Genomic DNA, 13,358 nt, shown 5'->3' with positions numbered 1-13,358 from the left:
TGGGGCCATGAGCTTGTGAGAACTAGACTTATAGATATCTTAAGATAAAGACTACCTTTGTCTTGATCAACTTTGACTTTGAAGCCTTTAACCCAGAACCTAGCACACAGTTTTTCCTTGTACAGTTGTTGGATGATATAAAATATCTTGTGGATGCATATGACATTACTTCCAGTACTGAAACCATGCAGTTGAAGTATTGCTCTGCCCTAAATCTTTGATGCAGACTGGCATCAGAGGTGAACCTGATGTCTGTCAATAGACCCACTACCTAAAGCCAGTTGTATGTCCCTGGGATGTCCCTGAAGACTTCACTTTGCCATTTGACAACTTATCCTCCTAGTAATCTCCTCTCCAATGAAGACAGCATTGCACATCTCATGAAGTGGCTAGGAAGATGACATGAAACCACGAATGTCGAGCATGGCTCTTAGTATCCATTTTCATGGTGTTCTTAGCAGTTTTTTCTCCATGTAGGCAAGGTTCTCTGTCTTCTTAGATGTCCATGCAGATCAGTTTGATTTTCTAGCTAAGCTTCAAGGAAGAGATTACAGTTCAATTCTCTGTATTCTGAGAAGCTTCAAAGGCCACTGACCAAGGACAGTGATGAAGGTAAAGATTTAATCAAGAGCTTTTTGTTTTTTTCAGATCTTTTAGTGGCCTAAAGGGGAAAACTCGGGTAGGTCAGAGCATATATAACTAGGGGTTCCTGGTCACCACTATATGCTAAGAACCCAACCTTCCCTGAGTACCTGGAGCCAGGAAAGAAGCATGAAGTGGCTTGTGGTCCTTGGGCTGGTGGCCTTCTCAGAGTGCATAGTCAAGTAAGTGTGGGACTGTAATTTGCATCATATTCCTTTCTCGGATTTTCCTTTTCATCTGATTATTCTTCCACCCATCAGATTTAGAAGGGAATGGAATATTTCCCTAAGAGTCTTATAGCTCAAATCTTACTTATTGATAAGCAACTTGCTATAGGAACTGTGGATCCCAAGGTCTTGGTTGGGTTGCACAAATCTTGGGGTCCAGTCATGTCATGACCTATTGAAAATGCAACTCCTTGTAACTGTTCAGTGTACAGTCTATGCAGATGTCCATGTGGTCCTGTGGAATAGCACTTTCTACATTTTATTCAACATGTCCTCTATTGTCCCTATCTACTTCAATGTGTATATGCCTATGTCTGCATCTCTGTGTCACTGTCACTTATCTCTCCATCTCTTTGGAAGTCACTTGGAGTGTATTTCTCTTTGTGTTGTTTGCTTTTAATTTTTCATTTGACTTGTCCTTCCTTCTCAAGCCTCTGAATTCCCTTACTTGTTTGCTATATCTTGGACTCTTCTTTCAATTCTCTCTTCTCTGTCAACTTGGAGAAAGATACACTGTTTTATATCTGACAAGCAGTGTGACCACAGCCAACTCAGAAACCTCTTGCATTTCAAATTTCTCCCTTGTAAAAGAGGATGAGCCCCCCTTCTACCTCCTTCCTTGAGATTCTTTGAGAAGGAATGAGTGGGATGGCAACAGCAATACTAATGGCTGTCATTGTTGAGACTGGAAGATCCCCTGGAGAGGGAAATGGCAATCCTCTCCAGTATTCTCCCCAGGAAAATCCCATGGATGGAGGAGCCTAGTAGGCTACAGTCCATGTGGTCACAAAGAGTCAGACACCACTAAGTGACTTCACTTTCACTTTCTATCCATCACTTCACTTATCCCCAAGATATCCTATTTGGAGGGTTTGTATTGTTATATTCTACCATTTTACCGAAGCGGATACTGAGACACCACATGGTCATATGGCTCACCCAAGATTGCAGAACAGAACCTGTATTCAATCTATATCTTTGCCATGGTATATGCATAAAGTTCTGATAATAATGTGTCTCATAAAAATGATTAAAAAATACAGAGGGCCATTACAATGACAGTTATATCTTAACACAGACAGCTAATTGTGACTTCTTCTTTGTTTTCTTTGTCAAATGCTCGGTGAAAGAATACCTCTAAGGAGAGTGAATACCATGAGAAAAATCCTTAGTGAAAAAAATATGCTGAACAATTTCCTGAAGGAACGTGCTTACAGACTGTCCCAGATTTCTTTTCGTGGCTCAAATCTAACTCACCCACTGAGAAACATCAGGGATGTGAGTATTTTGGGAGGATGGTGCTCCACAGCGCCCCCTGTTGCTCTAGCCTAGCACTGGGGCTCATCTGGAGGTACCTGGTGGGATGATGGGGATGGGGTTCCTGCAGGAGGCAGAGACACTGGAAAACAGGGACCCCCAATCAGAGGAGAAGGCACTCTCATACTCAACTGTTGGTCTTGGTGACTGGGCCTGGCAATTACCAGGTGGCAGGTAAATATCCATTTCTGTGTCAAAGATGTGTCATTTGTTTGAGGGTGATTGTTCCTTCTGAACTAAGTGAGTCACTCAGTTACAGATGAAGAGTGAGCCATCAGTGATCAAAAGGTAGTACCAACTGCAGAGCAATTGTGAATCCCCAGGCAGAGGAATTCAGTTTCCATAGATGCAAGAACGACAGCACTAAAAAGTTACTGAACCTGTATTCCATGTATGGCCATAAGAATCAGTGTGGTTACTGTTTTTAGATTAGACAAAGGGCTTATTTTGTCTTCAAGAATGCCCATGCCAGCCTGAGAGATAGGCAAAGGGTAAATACATGTCAAATGAAAGGATCACCTGTGTGGTGGTGATTGATTGCGGTCTGAGTTTGGAGGGAGTGGCTGGGGTTGATCAAGAAGGACCTCCTGGAGACGTGAGTGCTAAGGCTGGGTTTGAAGAGACTACAGAGCTTCTCAAACGAAGGCACAAGGACTTCCCTTGGTGTCCAGCGGTCCTGGAGGCCCAGTGGTTATGCCTCTGGGCTTTCCATGCAGGAGGAACCACTTCAACGCCTGGTCATAGAGTCAATATCCTGCATACAATGTAGCACAGGAAAAATATATCAAGTGCAGATACCTCTGTGACCAAAGTCTGTGAGGTGCACAGTGGTTAGAAAGTGATCTCAAGAGATATGTGACACCCAGAGGGAGTCAGCAGCTTGGGAATAGAAGGTAGCCAGTTCTGTACTAACCCACTCCCTCCTTCTCTCTGTAGTTGGTCTATGTGGGTAGAATCACCATTGGAACACCCCCTCAGGAATTCCAGGTTGTCTTTGACACAGGCTCATCTGACTTGTGGGTGCCATCCGACTTTTGCACCAGTCCAGCCTGTTGTGAGTACAGATACCTCATACCCGGACCATCCTTCACTTGCCCTGCCACCCTGTTTCCATCCTTGGCACCTGATGACACTCATCTCTTGTGTCTGCAGCTACACACGTTAGGTTCAGACATCTTCAGTCTTCCACCTTCCGGCCTACCAATAAGACCTTCAGGATCACCTATGGATCTGGGAGAATGAAAGGAGTTGTTGCTCATGACACAGTTCGGGTAACAGTATAACATATGCTGAGTCAGGACTGGCTAGGGAGTGACCAGATTCAGGACCATCTGGCAGGACCCTTCCTAGCCTAACTCCCATAGATATTGGCCATCTTATCCACAGGATCATGTCTCTGGGGAGGCAGTATCCGTGGTGACACACGAGTAAACAGATTAGCTAACCCAGAGAGTGGTTTGAGGTGTGGACTTGCAGCTCCTCTGCCCATGAGCAGTTTAAGGTTCATTTTGCTGGGAGCGAGAAGAAAGGATAAAAGCACCCACTTTTATATTCACACACTGTTCCAGGCACTTTCAGGTGATAACTGGTTTAATCCTGCAACAACCACACACAGCAGTTACTCTGATTAGCTCATGAGACATATGAGGGAACTGAGGTACAGACAGCAAGGTCCTTGCTGAGGGTACACATGTGGTTAAAGGTGGAGCTAGGCTGGCTTTTCAGGACTGAAGTTACCGTGGGTTTCTGTGGACAGGATAAAACTGATCTGAGGACCCTGGGAGCAGTCATGGGCTTCAGGTATCCAGAGTCGGAAACTGGGGGTCTGAGAAGTCAAGGTGCCTGATAAATGAATTCTCACTCTAGAGGACCCTTGAGAGTCTAATAAACCTATGGCCTGCCTCCCCCCAAATACTTGAGTAGTTATGTTCCCTCTTTTCTCTCTCATACACCTCACAGGAATATACACAATTCCCCAAAAGTCATTTCTGCGGGCAGTAATTTCATAGAACCCTGCAAGCAAGATTGTGTTTTCGGCTTCTGTCTTCCTGGACAGATGCAGAATCCACAGTACATTACAGAGAATGCAGTCCATTCCTGTCATTAGGTCACAGTGATGCCAGAGAAGGCCATCTTGCTCTCGATTGTTTTGTCCATAAGGTGGCATGAATGGGACCTGGCCTGACTCTTGGTTGCCCCACCTCTACAGAAGCCACGAGGCCAAAATGACTCACTCAGGTGGTATTTTTCAGAGTGGCAGATGTTATAAAATTCACAGCCTCTCTCAAATGGAACCCAAATTCCCCTTCCAGCTTGATCTCACTGTCTGTCAGCCACCAAAGACAGAGCCCAACCTCAATTCTTCTCTGAGGACCTAATGGCAATGCATCCCAGCCCAGTCCTAGCCCCACTTCAGGTATCTGTAAGTGGGAACACTCTTCTTTCCCACAGATTGGGGACCTTGTAAGCACTGACCAGCCGTTTGGTCTAAGCACGGCAGAATACGGGTTTAAGGATATGCCTTTTGATGGCGTCTTGGGCTTGAACTACCCCAACATATCCTCTTCTGGAGCAATCCCCATCTTTGACAAGCTGAAGAATCAAGGTGCCATTTCTGAGCCTGTTTTTGCCTTCTACTTCAGCAAGTAAGTTTGAAATGGACAATCCATTTCACCAAATTAGCTGTAAGATGCTTTCAGTTACACATAAATTATAGAACACTTGATAAAGAAGTATCCTGAGAGATAATCTAACCCAGGATAACTATGGACCCAGAACCTTGCCTGGCTTTACCCCTGGCTTTTATAAATAAAAGTTTATTGGAACACAAGCCTACTCCTGGGCTCAAGACCAGCGACTTGGTCTAGGGGGATGAGTGATGAGGAAGGCTAATGGAAGGCAACAGGAAACAAGTTGAAGGAAAAGGCATTAGGATTTGCTTATGAATTTGATAAGGAAGGAAGGAGAAGGATGGTGGATATCTTTCCTTCCTCATTAGCATTTCACTGGGAGCCCAGGACCAGCTACCCAATTTGTAGGAGCCAGTGAGAAATGAAAGTGTGGGACACAAAAGTGTGGGACCCCTTGTTTAAGAAATATGAGACACTTCAAGACAGGGAGAACAGAAGTGGAGTCCCTTCTGAGTTTGGGGTCCTTTTGACAGTAGAGATCACAGGCCATTGGAGCCAATTCTGGGTGACCTGAACCCACACCCTTAGAACTCCCAGGCCTTGATTTTCCTGAAAAATAACAAGGTGGACAAGGGGAAAGCCAAAACACTTCAGCACCCTGTCCTCTGAGGGTGTCTAAGCACTCAGGTCGCTGGAGGTCCAGGGCATCTTCAGAAGACATAGTAGGCAGAGCCCAGCCAAGTGATTCAGCTTTTAACCTCCTCTGTGCCACTCATTAGCCTGTAACAGACCTTAGTCTGGATCTCAATCTCTCCTAGACTCGATTTTTGCATCTGTACCTGGGGACCTTATTAGGGCCTTGATGGGTAGACAAGCACAGCTCTCAGACAGTTCTGTTATTACTGTCCTCCAAGGATCCCCCCCTCTCTTCTCTCTACAGAGACAAGCGGGAGGGCAGTGTGGTGATGTTTGGTGGGGTGGACCACCGCTACTACAAGGGAGAGCTCAAGTGGGTACCATTGATCCAAGCGGGTGGCTGGATTGTACACATGGACCGGTAAGCCTCTCCCTCTGAGGGTCAGCCCAAGTGATGCTCCCGCTACTGTACATGGACACAGGCAGAAACACACAAATGCATTCTCAGACACACAGTCACACAGACATATACACCACCCACAATGACACAGACAGACACACAGAAACATAGAAACACACAAGCAGACACATAAAAACATACACAGCAACACATAAAAACATGCATAACTAGTCAGAGACACACAAGCACACACAAAAAAACATGCAAACACACATACAAACAAATAGACAAGCACATAAATACACAAACAACTCATGGGTTCATAATCTGAGCATGGCTCTAATCAGGGTCCTAAAAGGCACCAGAGAGGTCTGTGTAGCTGGGAGAAGGCTGCACCCACTGCCTTTTGAGGTGGGGGAGTATGGTTAGAGAACTCTACAGTGTGGTGAACAGAGGATCAGGGAGAATATCTCCAGCCTGAACAGAGTTACGATAAGACGACCGACTGTCCAGGGCTACTTAGGACATAGGAAATTCTCAGTACAGATAAATGTCAGTTAAAAAACAGGGACAGTCCTGAGAAAATGGGGAAAACTGGTCTTCTTAGGGAGCAGCTATCCAGCAGTGGAGAGTGGTTGCCTGCAGTGTTAAGACATGAAAGCAACTAATAGAAAAGACACACCAAATTCTTGGGCACACAGAGGGACAGGGGCTATTACAGAGGATCAGGAAGGTGGGATCCAGGAGTGACCTGAGGACAAGAGGCATAATTGATAGGATTCTGTGCGAGACTGTCAGACAAAAGCTGACCTGTCCTTTGAAGTTTCTATGGGCTAGTCATGTATTTCCTGGCCAGGGTCTCAGGGTTTGAGCTGGTTGTAGAAGCAGTGCTGGGAGACACCCTCTCCCAGAGAAGGCCCTCTCTCCCCCTACTGTGAGAATATGCTGCCCCTGCGAATCTCCATCTTCACTCTGTGTGTGACCCGTTATTTGTTCCCCAAAAGATACAGCTCTCTGGAGGTTACTTATTGTTTTCTAAGTTTTCATTCACTCATTGAACAGACAAGCTTTGGGCATCCACTGTGTGACAGGCACTTTAGGGAGGCAAGGAGAATAAAACTCGCCCTCACATCTAAGAAGGCAGATGTACATGAAGTGACTCGCCTACATAGTGAATTATGACTTTGGTACATGCTAGACATGAGGAGGAGAAGGCAATGGCAACTCACTCCAGTACTCTTGCCTGGACAATCCCAGGGATGGCAGAGCCTGGTGGGCTGCCCTCTATGAGGTCGCACAGAGTCAGATATGACTGAAGTGAGTTAGCAGCAGTAGCAGCGACAGACATGAGGAAGGGTCTACAGAGAATGACTAAGACAGGAGACTCATAAACACTTGGGGAAAGACTTCCCAAAAACAATAAAATTAAGCTGGAATCTGGAAGATGAGGAGAAATTTCCTAGTCAAAGTGCAGTGGAGTCTTCTAGGAAGGAAGACCAGATTGTGTCAAGGTACAAAAATCCTGGTGTATTCAAGTACTACATTCAAGGGTGTCAAGAAAAGTACTGTGTCGATAGCAAAGGAAAAGAGGGCAAGAGACAAAGGGCTGTTTAGGAGACAGTCAGGAAGGGGGCAACTCTGGGGAGGCTCAGAGTTACCTTGATGCCCACTTTCTTCCATTGTTTCTCAGCATCTCCTTTGAAAGAAAGGTTATTGCTTGTTCTGGAGGCTGCGAGGCCCTTGTGGACACCGGGGCACCATTGATTGATGGCCCCAAACCACTGGTCGATAACATACAGAAGCTCATCGGCGCCACGCCACGGGGTTCCAAGGTGAAGGGTCATACCCCAGGGTCACTCCCAGTCTTCACACACAACAAGTATCACCAGGGCCAACCTCTTACCCTCTCTCTTTAATAGTATTATGTTTCATGTTCTGCGGTCAGTACCCTGCCGTCTATTATCTTCACCATCAACAGCATCAACTACCGACTGCCAGCTCGAGCCTACATCCTCAAGGTGAGAGGACAATACTGAGGGTTAGTTCTCAAACTGGAGCTTGCAGGAACCCTTGGGGTGCTGCTTGGAGGAGGGCGCCCTCTGGAGGCCATGTCAAACCATTGCAGATGCTGCTGAACCCGGTGGCTGGGCCAGTGACTCCCACAAAACCAATCACTTCAGAGTAAATGGCCGTGTGGGACACTGATCTTCCTGAAATAAATGTGGAGAGGCCACACCATATGGCATGGTGGGAGTCAGGGAGAGGGGAACACTAAGATTCTCAGTCCTCAAAGAGCTTCAATTCAATCTGAACCCTTAGGTGCATGAACATGAAATTCAGCACTAGCAGTCCCTGAAATGGGCCATGTTACAAGGAGAATATCTGGGGATAGTCCCAGTGTGATGTCCCAGCATAAGTTAACAGGCTCCCTTCCCTTCTCAAAGTTTTCCTGGTTTGGATGATAAATTACATGGTCAGCCTAGTTCTCGGCTGTATTTTCCCTTGCTCCGGCCAGGTGCCTCCTTTGTGAGTTGGGATACCCCTCTGTGGGGAGGTTGGATACTAAGGTGAATACTGGGTGCACAGTGACTCCTCTGCCCCGGCACAGGGTGGAGGCTTCATGTCAGCTCCCTGCGGGAGTTCAAAGCAGGCTGATGGGCTCAAAGAAGGCTTTGAGGAAGAGAGGGAATTTCAGGAATTCTAAAACCACAAACTCATTGAGCCATATGGAGAGTTGCTTGATTCTAGGCAAAACTGCACTGGATTCCATGCAAATGGCATCTCAAGATGATCTGCACTGGGACACTGGGGACTTACTAGGGGTGATGAGGGCTACAGACTGACCAGTGCAAATGGGAAACAAGAGTAGTTAACCCAACCAAGCCTGGAGTGGCCAGAGAGGGTGAGTGTGGGCTGAAGGAAGCTTAGCAGATTTCCTGAGTTAAAGCTTCAAGAACATGTTGTGGGCACTGCTCTATTTAAGATGGATAACCAAAAATGAGTTGCTGTGTAGCACAGGGAACTCCACTCAGTTATATGACAGCCTGGATGGGAGGGGTGTCTTTGGGACCAGGATACCTGGATACATATGGTTGAGTCCCTTTACTGTCCACCTGAAACTCAGAATATTGTTAATCAGCTATACTCCAATACAAAATAAAGTTTTTTAAAATAAAGTACAGATTGTGGGGACGCAGAAGGAGAACCAGCATTCTCTGCAGAGAAAACAAGGAGCAAGAGTCAGAAGGAAAGAAACAGGGAGTGAGGAGAGCTATGGACACACTTGTTCTTTTCAAAAAAAATTATATTGAAACGTGGCTAATCTTCATTGTGGCATTAAGTTCTGCTGCACAGCAATGTGACTCAGTTATACACATAAAAAATATATTTTCTTATTCTTTTTCATGTGATTTATCACTGAATGTTGAATATAGTTTCTTGTGCTCTACAGTGGGACTTTGTTGTTTTTCATTCCTCTGTTTCTGAACTACCACTCCTCCCCTACCCTACATCCTTCCTCATGGCAACCTCATGTCTTGGACCTCTTTGATTTTGGATGAACTCTCATATCCCCGGCTGCTGAGAAAACCCCTTGATACTTACCAAAAGAGGGAGATAAAACAAAGAATTGTGCTGGGTCTGGATATTGGGGGGAGTCACTGGTAAGGGCTCACGCTGACTGGTGTATGTCTCTGATTCCCCCAGGATTCTAGAGGCCACTGCTATACTGCCTTTAAAGAGCACCGATTGAGTCTACCTAAAGAGTTCTGGATCCTGGGTGACGTCTTCCTGAGGCGGTATTTCTCAGTCTTTGATCGAGGAAATGATAGGATTGGCCTGGCAAGGGCAGTATAAATGCTTGGAGTGGTTCAGGAATCAATGAGGCCGCTCCTAACACACAGTCACTCACACTTCGGGCACTGTTGCCCAGGATGCTGGTGAACTGTATTTGGTGGTCTGCACACCCTATTCTCAGTAAAGAATAAAGGGTATCACTCTTAATGGTGCTGAAACAAATGGTTGCCTCTGTTTGTGTCTGGGATTGAAGTATCTAGAACCAAGTCTGAATCAAAATTGAGAGGAGCCCACCTCCACCTGCCCTCAAGGAAAAGGGAGACTCATTGAAATGATTCTGGGAATCCAGGACACAAGACTCAGAGCAAATACAAAGATCTCTGTGACTGGACCCAATAAATCAGAAGTCATCAGTTCTCTCTTTCTCTCTCTCGGCCTTTCCCTTCCCTCTTCTTTGATGGTCTTAGCATGACAAATTTCTTCCTTAAGGCTTCTACACCTAATGAGGGAGTCCAAGCTACCTGTCCTAGGGTATTATATCCTGAAGGCATCTCCTAGTAAAGAAAGAAGCTTGGAGCCATTAGAGTTCAAGGGTATTCTCTGAATGATGTATCTCAGTGCACATGTACAGCCCTAGATCAGCCATCCTGGCAGGGCCATGGGGTCCTATGATTGGCTTTACATGGTCATTGGCCTGACACAGCAGCACACATGATTGTCAGTTTCCTCCAGAACTACATGACTGAAGATGTGGAGAGGCAGCCCCAAGGATAGTTGTTGGGGGCCAGAGTGAGGTACTCCGCCCATGGCAAAGGTCATGAGGAAGGAGGCTCGACATACGCAAAGGCGGGATCGAGCCTCAGGAGTCCCCCTGGAAATCCTCGAGCGTCTACCCCCATAACCAGAGCCTGCCTACTTTACTACTTTGTGCTCTTACCTACACCTCTGACTTTACAGGGGGCTGTCCCCCACCACCTCTTTCGGAGAAGGAGTTAACCTAGAGCTCCAGTCAATAAAAACTCTTGGGTGTGACAAGAGTGTTTTAACCTACAAACTCCTCTGAAGGTTCTCTAGCCTGCCTGACAGGCTCATCGGGCTCACAGCCTCCCAACCGTGAGAGGCACGAGATGCTTTAAACCCTCTAAAAACAGGTTCTTTAGAGAAGTTAGAAAACTATAAGTATAGTGGGCTAATTAGAAATTGTGTTGGTGAAGTGTTTTTCATTTGTTGAGCCAACGTTTGTTGCTAAGTCTCCACATCCCCTGCCCTTACACACATTAATGAATATATAGAAGAAATAAGTATTAACCTTTGATATTAATCACGTTAGACCTTAGGCTAAGTAAATTCTTTCCTTAACTAAAACCCACTACACCGTCACCCTGTAGGAATGTAACTTTATTTGGGTGGCGTCTGTTTTGAGAATAATCAGCCCTGGAGAAATAAGTGTCCTGATTGACTGACCCCTGTCACAAGGAGAGGGTCGTAAATTGTCAGCAGGCCCCCCTGGCCAGAAGATGATGTAACACCCCTAAGACCTCTGTATACATTTGTGTGAAGCACCTGACTTTAATAAAAGTCAGGACTGCTGTCCCCACGTGACTTTTGCATAACATCTCAGTGTATAAAAGTAGACCATGGAAAATAAAGAATTGGGATCAGTTTCTCGAAATACTGGTCTCCCCATGTCGCTCTCTCTCTCACTCTGGCTGAGTCTCCATCTGGAACGCGGAACCTGCCATCCTTACTAATTATGCCTGGGCTTCTAAGATCCGACCGGGGAGGCCTCAGTGTCTCCTCTCCTTCGGGAGAACGGAAGGACGCCTGCGGCCTATGTAAGTGGTGCAAACTTCTTGTCTTGAAATTTTATTGGTCTCCCGTGTAAACCAAGCTACTCAGCCTCTTTTCTCCACTGAATTTCCTCACTGAGCTATCCTTTTTCAGCCTCTTTTCTTCACTGAATTTTACTGAGCTATCCTCATTCTATTACTCTTTATATCCTTAATTAACATTTAATTAAGCAATTGTTTCCTGATCTTCGCCTACACCGTCTCTCCTTCGAATACCCTGGATCAGCCGGGGCTGGTCCCCGGCAGATAGTGACTGGCAGATGGTCTAGGCCATGGAAGAGTTTGTGATTACCCACCAACTCCACCACCTCCTCATTCAGGAGAATTATAAGGGGTAATGAAATAGACTCTCTTCATCCCATCTCAGATGATCTATTGCTTGGCTTCTCCTCCAGGGGATTTTGGGTGAGGTACTTCATGCAGAGCTGGTTCCCTTTTGTTCCCACACCCCAGTCACCAGCTCTCTGCCACATAGCCTGCCCATCCTTTCCAGTCTTACTTGGTAAGTGGTGGCCCCAGTGGATCTCTGAGCCATCCCCCTACTCCAGGGCCCAGAATGCTTCTTCCTTGGCCTCCAATGCAGCTGGGGAGAATGCAACGCCTGTATCGGGAGACCCAGGGTACACTGAGACTTCAGCCTTTCTGAGCTTCCTCCAATGGTGGAGCTACAAACTATTTGCTTGGGACTGCCATGGTTAGGCACTTTTGCAGTGGAAGCATCTGTTCTTTCCACTTGGAGACTCTCAGTAGATGCCTAAGCTAAGACAGCAGGGGTCAGATGTTGATTTCCTTTCAGATTGACTGGTTTGATCTCCTTGTTGTATAAGGGACTCTGAAGAATCTTCTCAAGCACCACAGTTCAAAAGCTCAATTCTTTGGCATTCACCGTTTCTTATGGTCCAGATATCACATCTGTACCTGATTACTGAAAAAACCATAGCTTTGACACTACAGACCTCTGTAGCAAAGTGAGTCTCTGCTTTTTGATACACTGTGCAGGTTTTTCATAGCCTTTCTTCCTTCCAAGGAGCCAGTGTCTTTTAATTTTGTGGCTGCGGTCAAGGTCCATAGTGATTTTGAAGCCCAAGAAAATAAAATCTGCCACTGTTTGTACTTCTCCCTCATCTATATGATGTGAAGTGGTGAGACTGGATGCCATGAATATTGAGTGTCTTTTTGTGAATAGTTTTTTGAATGTTGAGTTTTAAGCCAGCTTTTTTTCATCTCCTCTCCTTATCAATTGGTCTTTAGTTGTTTGCTTTCTGCTATTTGTGTTGTGTCATAATCATATCTGTGGATGTTGATTTCCCAGCAATCTTGATTCCATCTTGGGATTTATGCAGTCCAGCATATCAAATCATCTTTCCTACATACAAATTCAATACCCAGAGTGACAATGTATACCTTGTCATACTCCTTTCCCAATTTTAAATCACTTAGTTGTTCCGTGTCTGATTCTAACTGCCACTTTTTGATCTACATACGGAGTTTCCGGAGACAGGTAAGGTGATCTGCTATTCCCATTCTCCTAAGAATTTCCCACAGTTTGTTGTGGCCAAACAGTGAAAGGCTTTAGCATAGTCAGTGAAGCAGATGTAGAAGTTTTTCTGGAATTCCCTTGCTTTCTCTATGGTCCAATGGATGCTGGCAACTTGATCTCTGGTTCCTCAAACCAGTTTGCACATCTGCAAGTTCTCAGTTCAGGTATTGTGATGCTTAGCTTGAAGGATTTTGAGCATTACCTTGCTAGCAAGTGAGATGAACACAAAGGCATGATAGGTTGAACATTCTTTGGAATTGCCTTTCTTTTGGATTGGAATGAAAGCAGACCTTTTCCAGCACTGTGGCCACTGCTGAGTTT

The 13,358-nt window shown here is 45.7% G+C and overlaps 1 protein-coding gene across 1 annotated transcript; it reads left to right on the top strand.

Moving 5' to 3' along the window:
- The first annotated feature begins 721 nt into the window (after window positions 1–721).
- Window positions 722–9,865, top strand: MGC157405 (pregnancy-associated glycoprotein). The gene is made up of 9 exons (NM_001083697.2): window positions 722–824; window positions 2,000–2,147; window positions 3,123–3,240; window positions 3,339–3,457; window positions 4,638–4,831; window positions 5,757–5,873; window positions 7,543–7,684; window positions 7,772–7,870; window positions 9,558–9,865. The coding sequence occupies exons 1-9, from the start codon at window positions 772–774 to the stop codon at window positions 9,705–9,707; spliced, it is 1,140 nt and encodes a 379-aa protein (NP_001077166.1). The 5' UTR covers window positions 722–771; the 3' UTR covers window positions 9,708–9,865.
- Window positions 9,866–13,358: the final 3,493 nt, after the last annotated feature.

The sequence above is a fragment of the Bos taurus genome, chromosome 29 (assembly GCF_002263795.3).
Source record: "Bos taurus isolate L1 Dominette 01449 registration number 42190680 breed Hereford chromosome 29, ARS-UCD2.0, whole genome shotgun sequence".
NCBI lineage: Eukaryota > Metazoa > Chordata > Mammalia > Artiodactyla > Bovidae > Bos > Bos taurus.
This window is presented reverse-complemented; position numbering and strand designations above follow the sequence as displayed.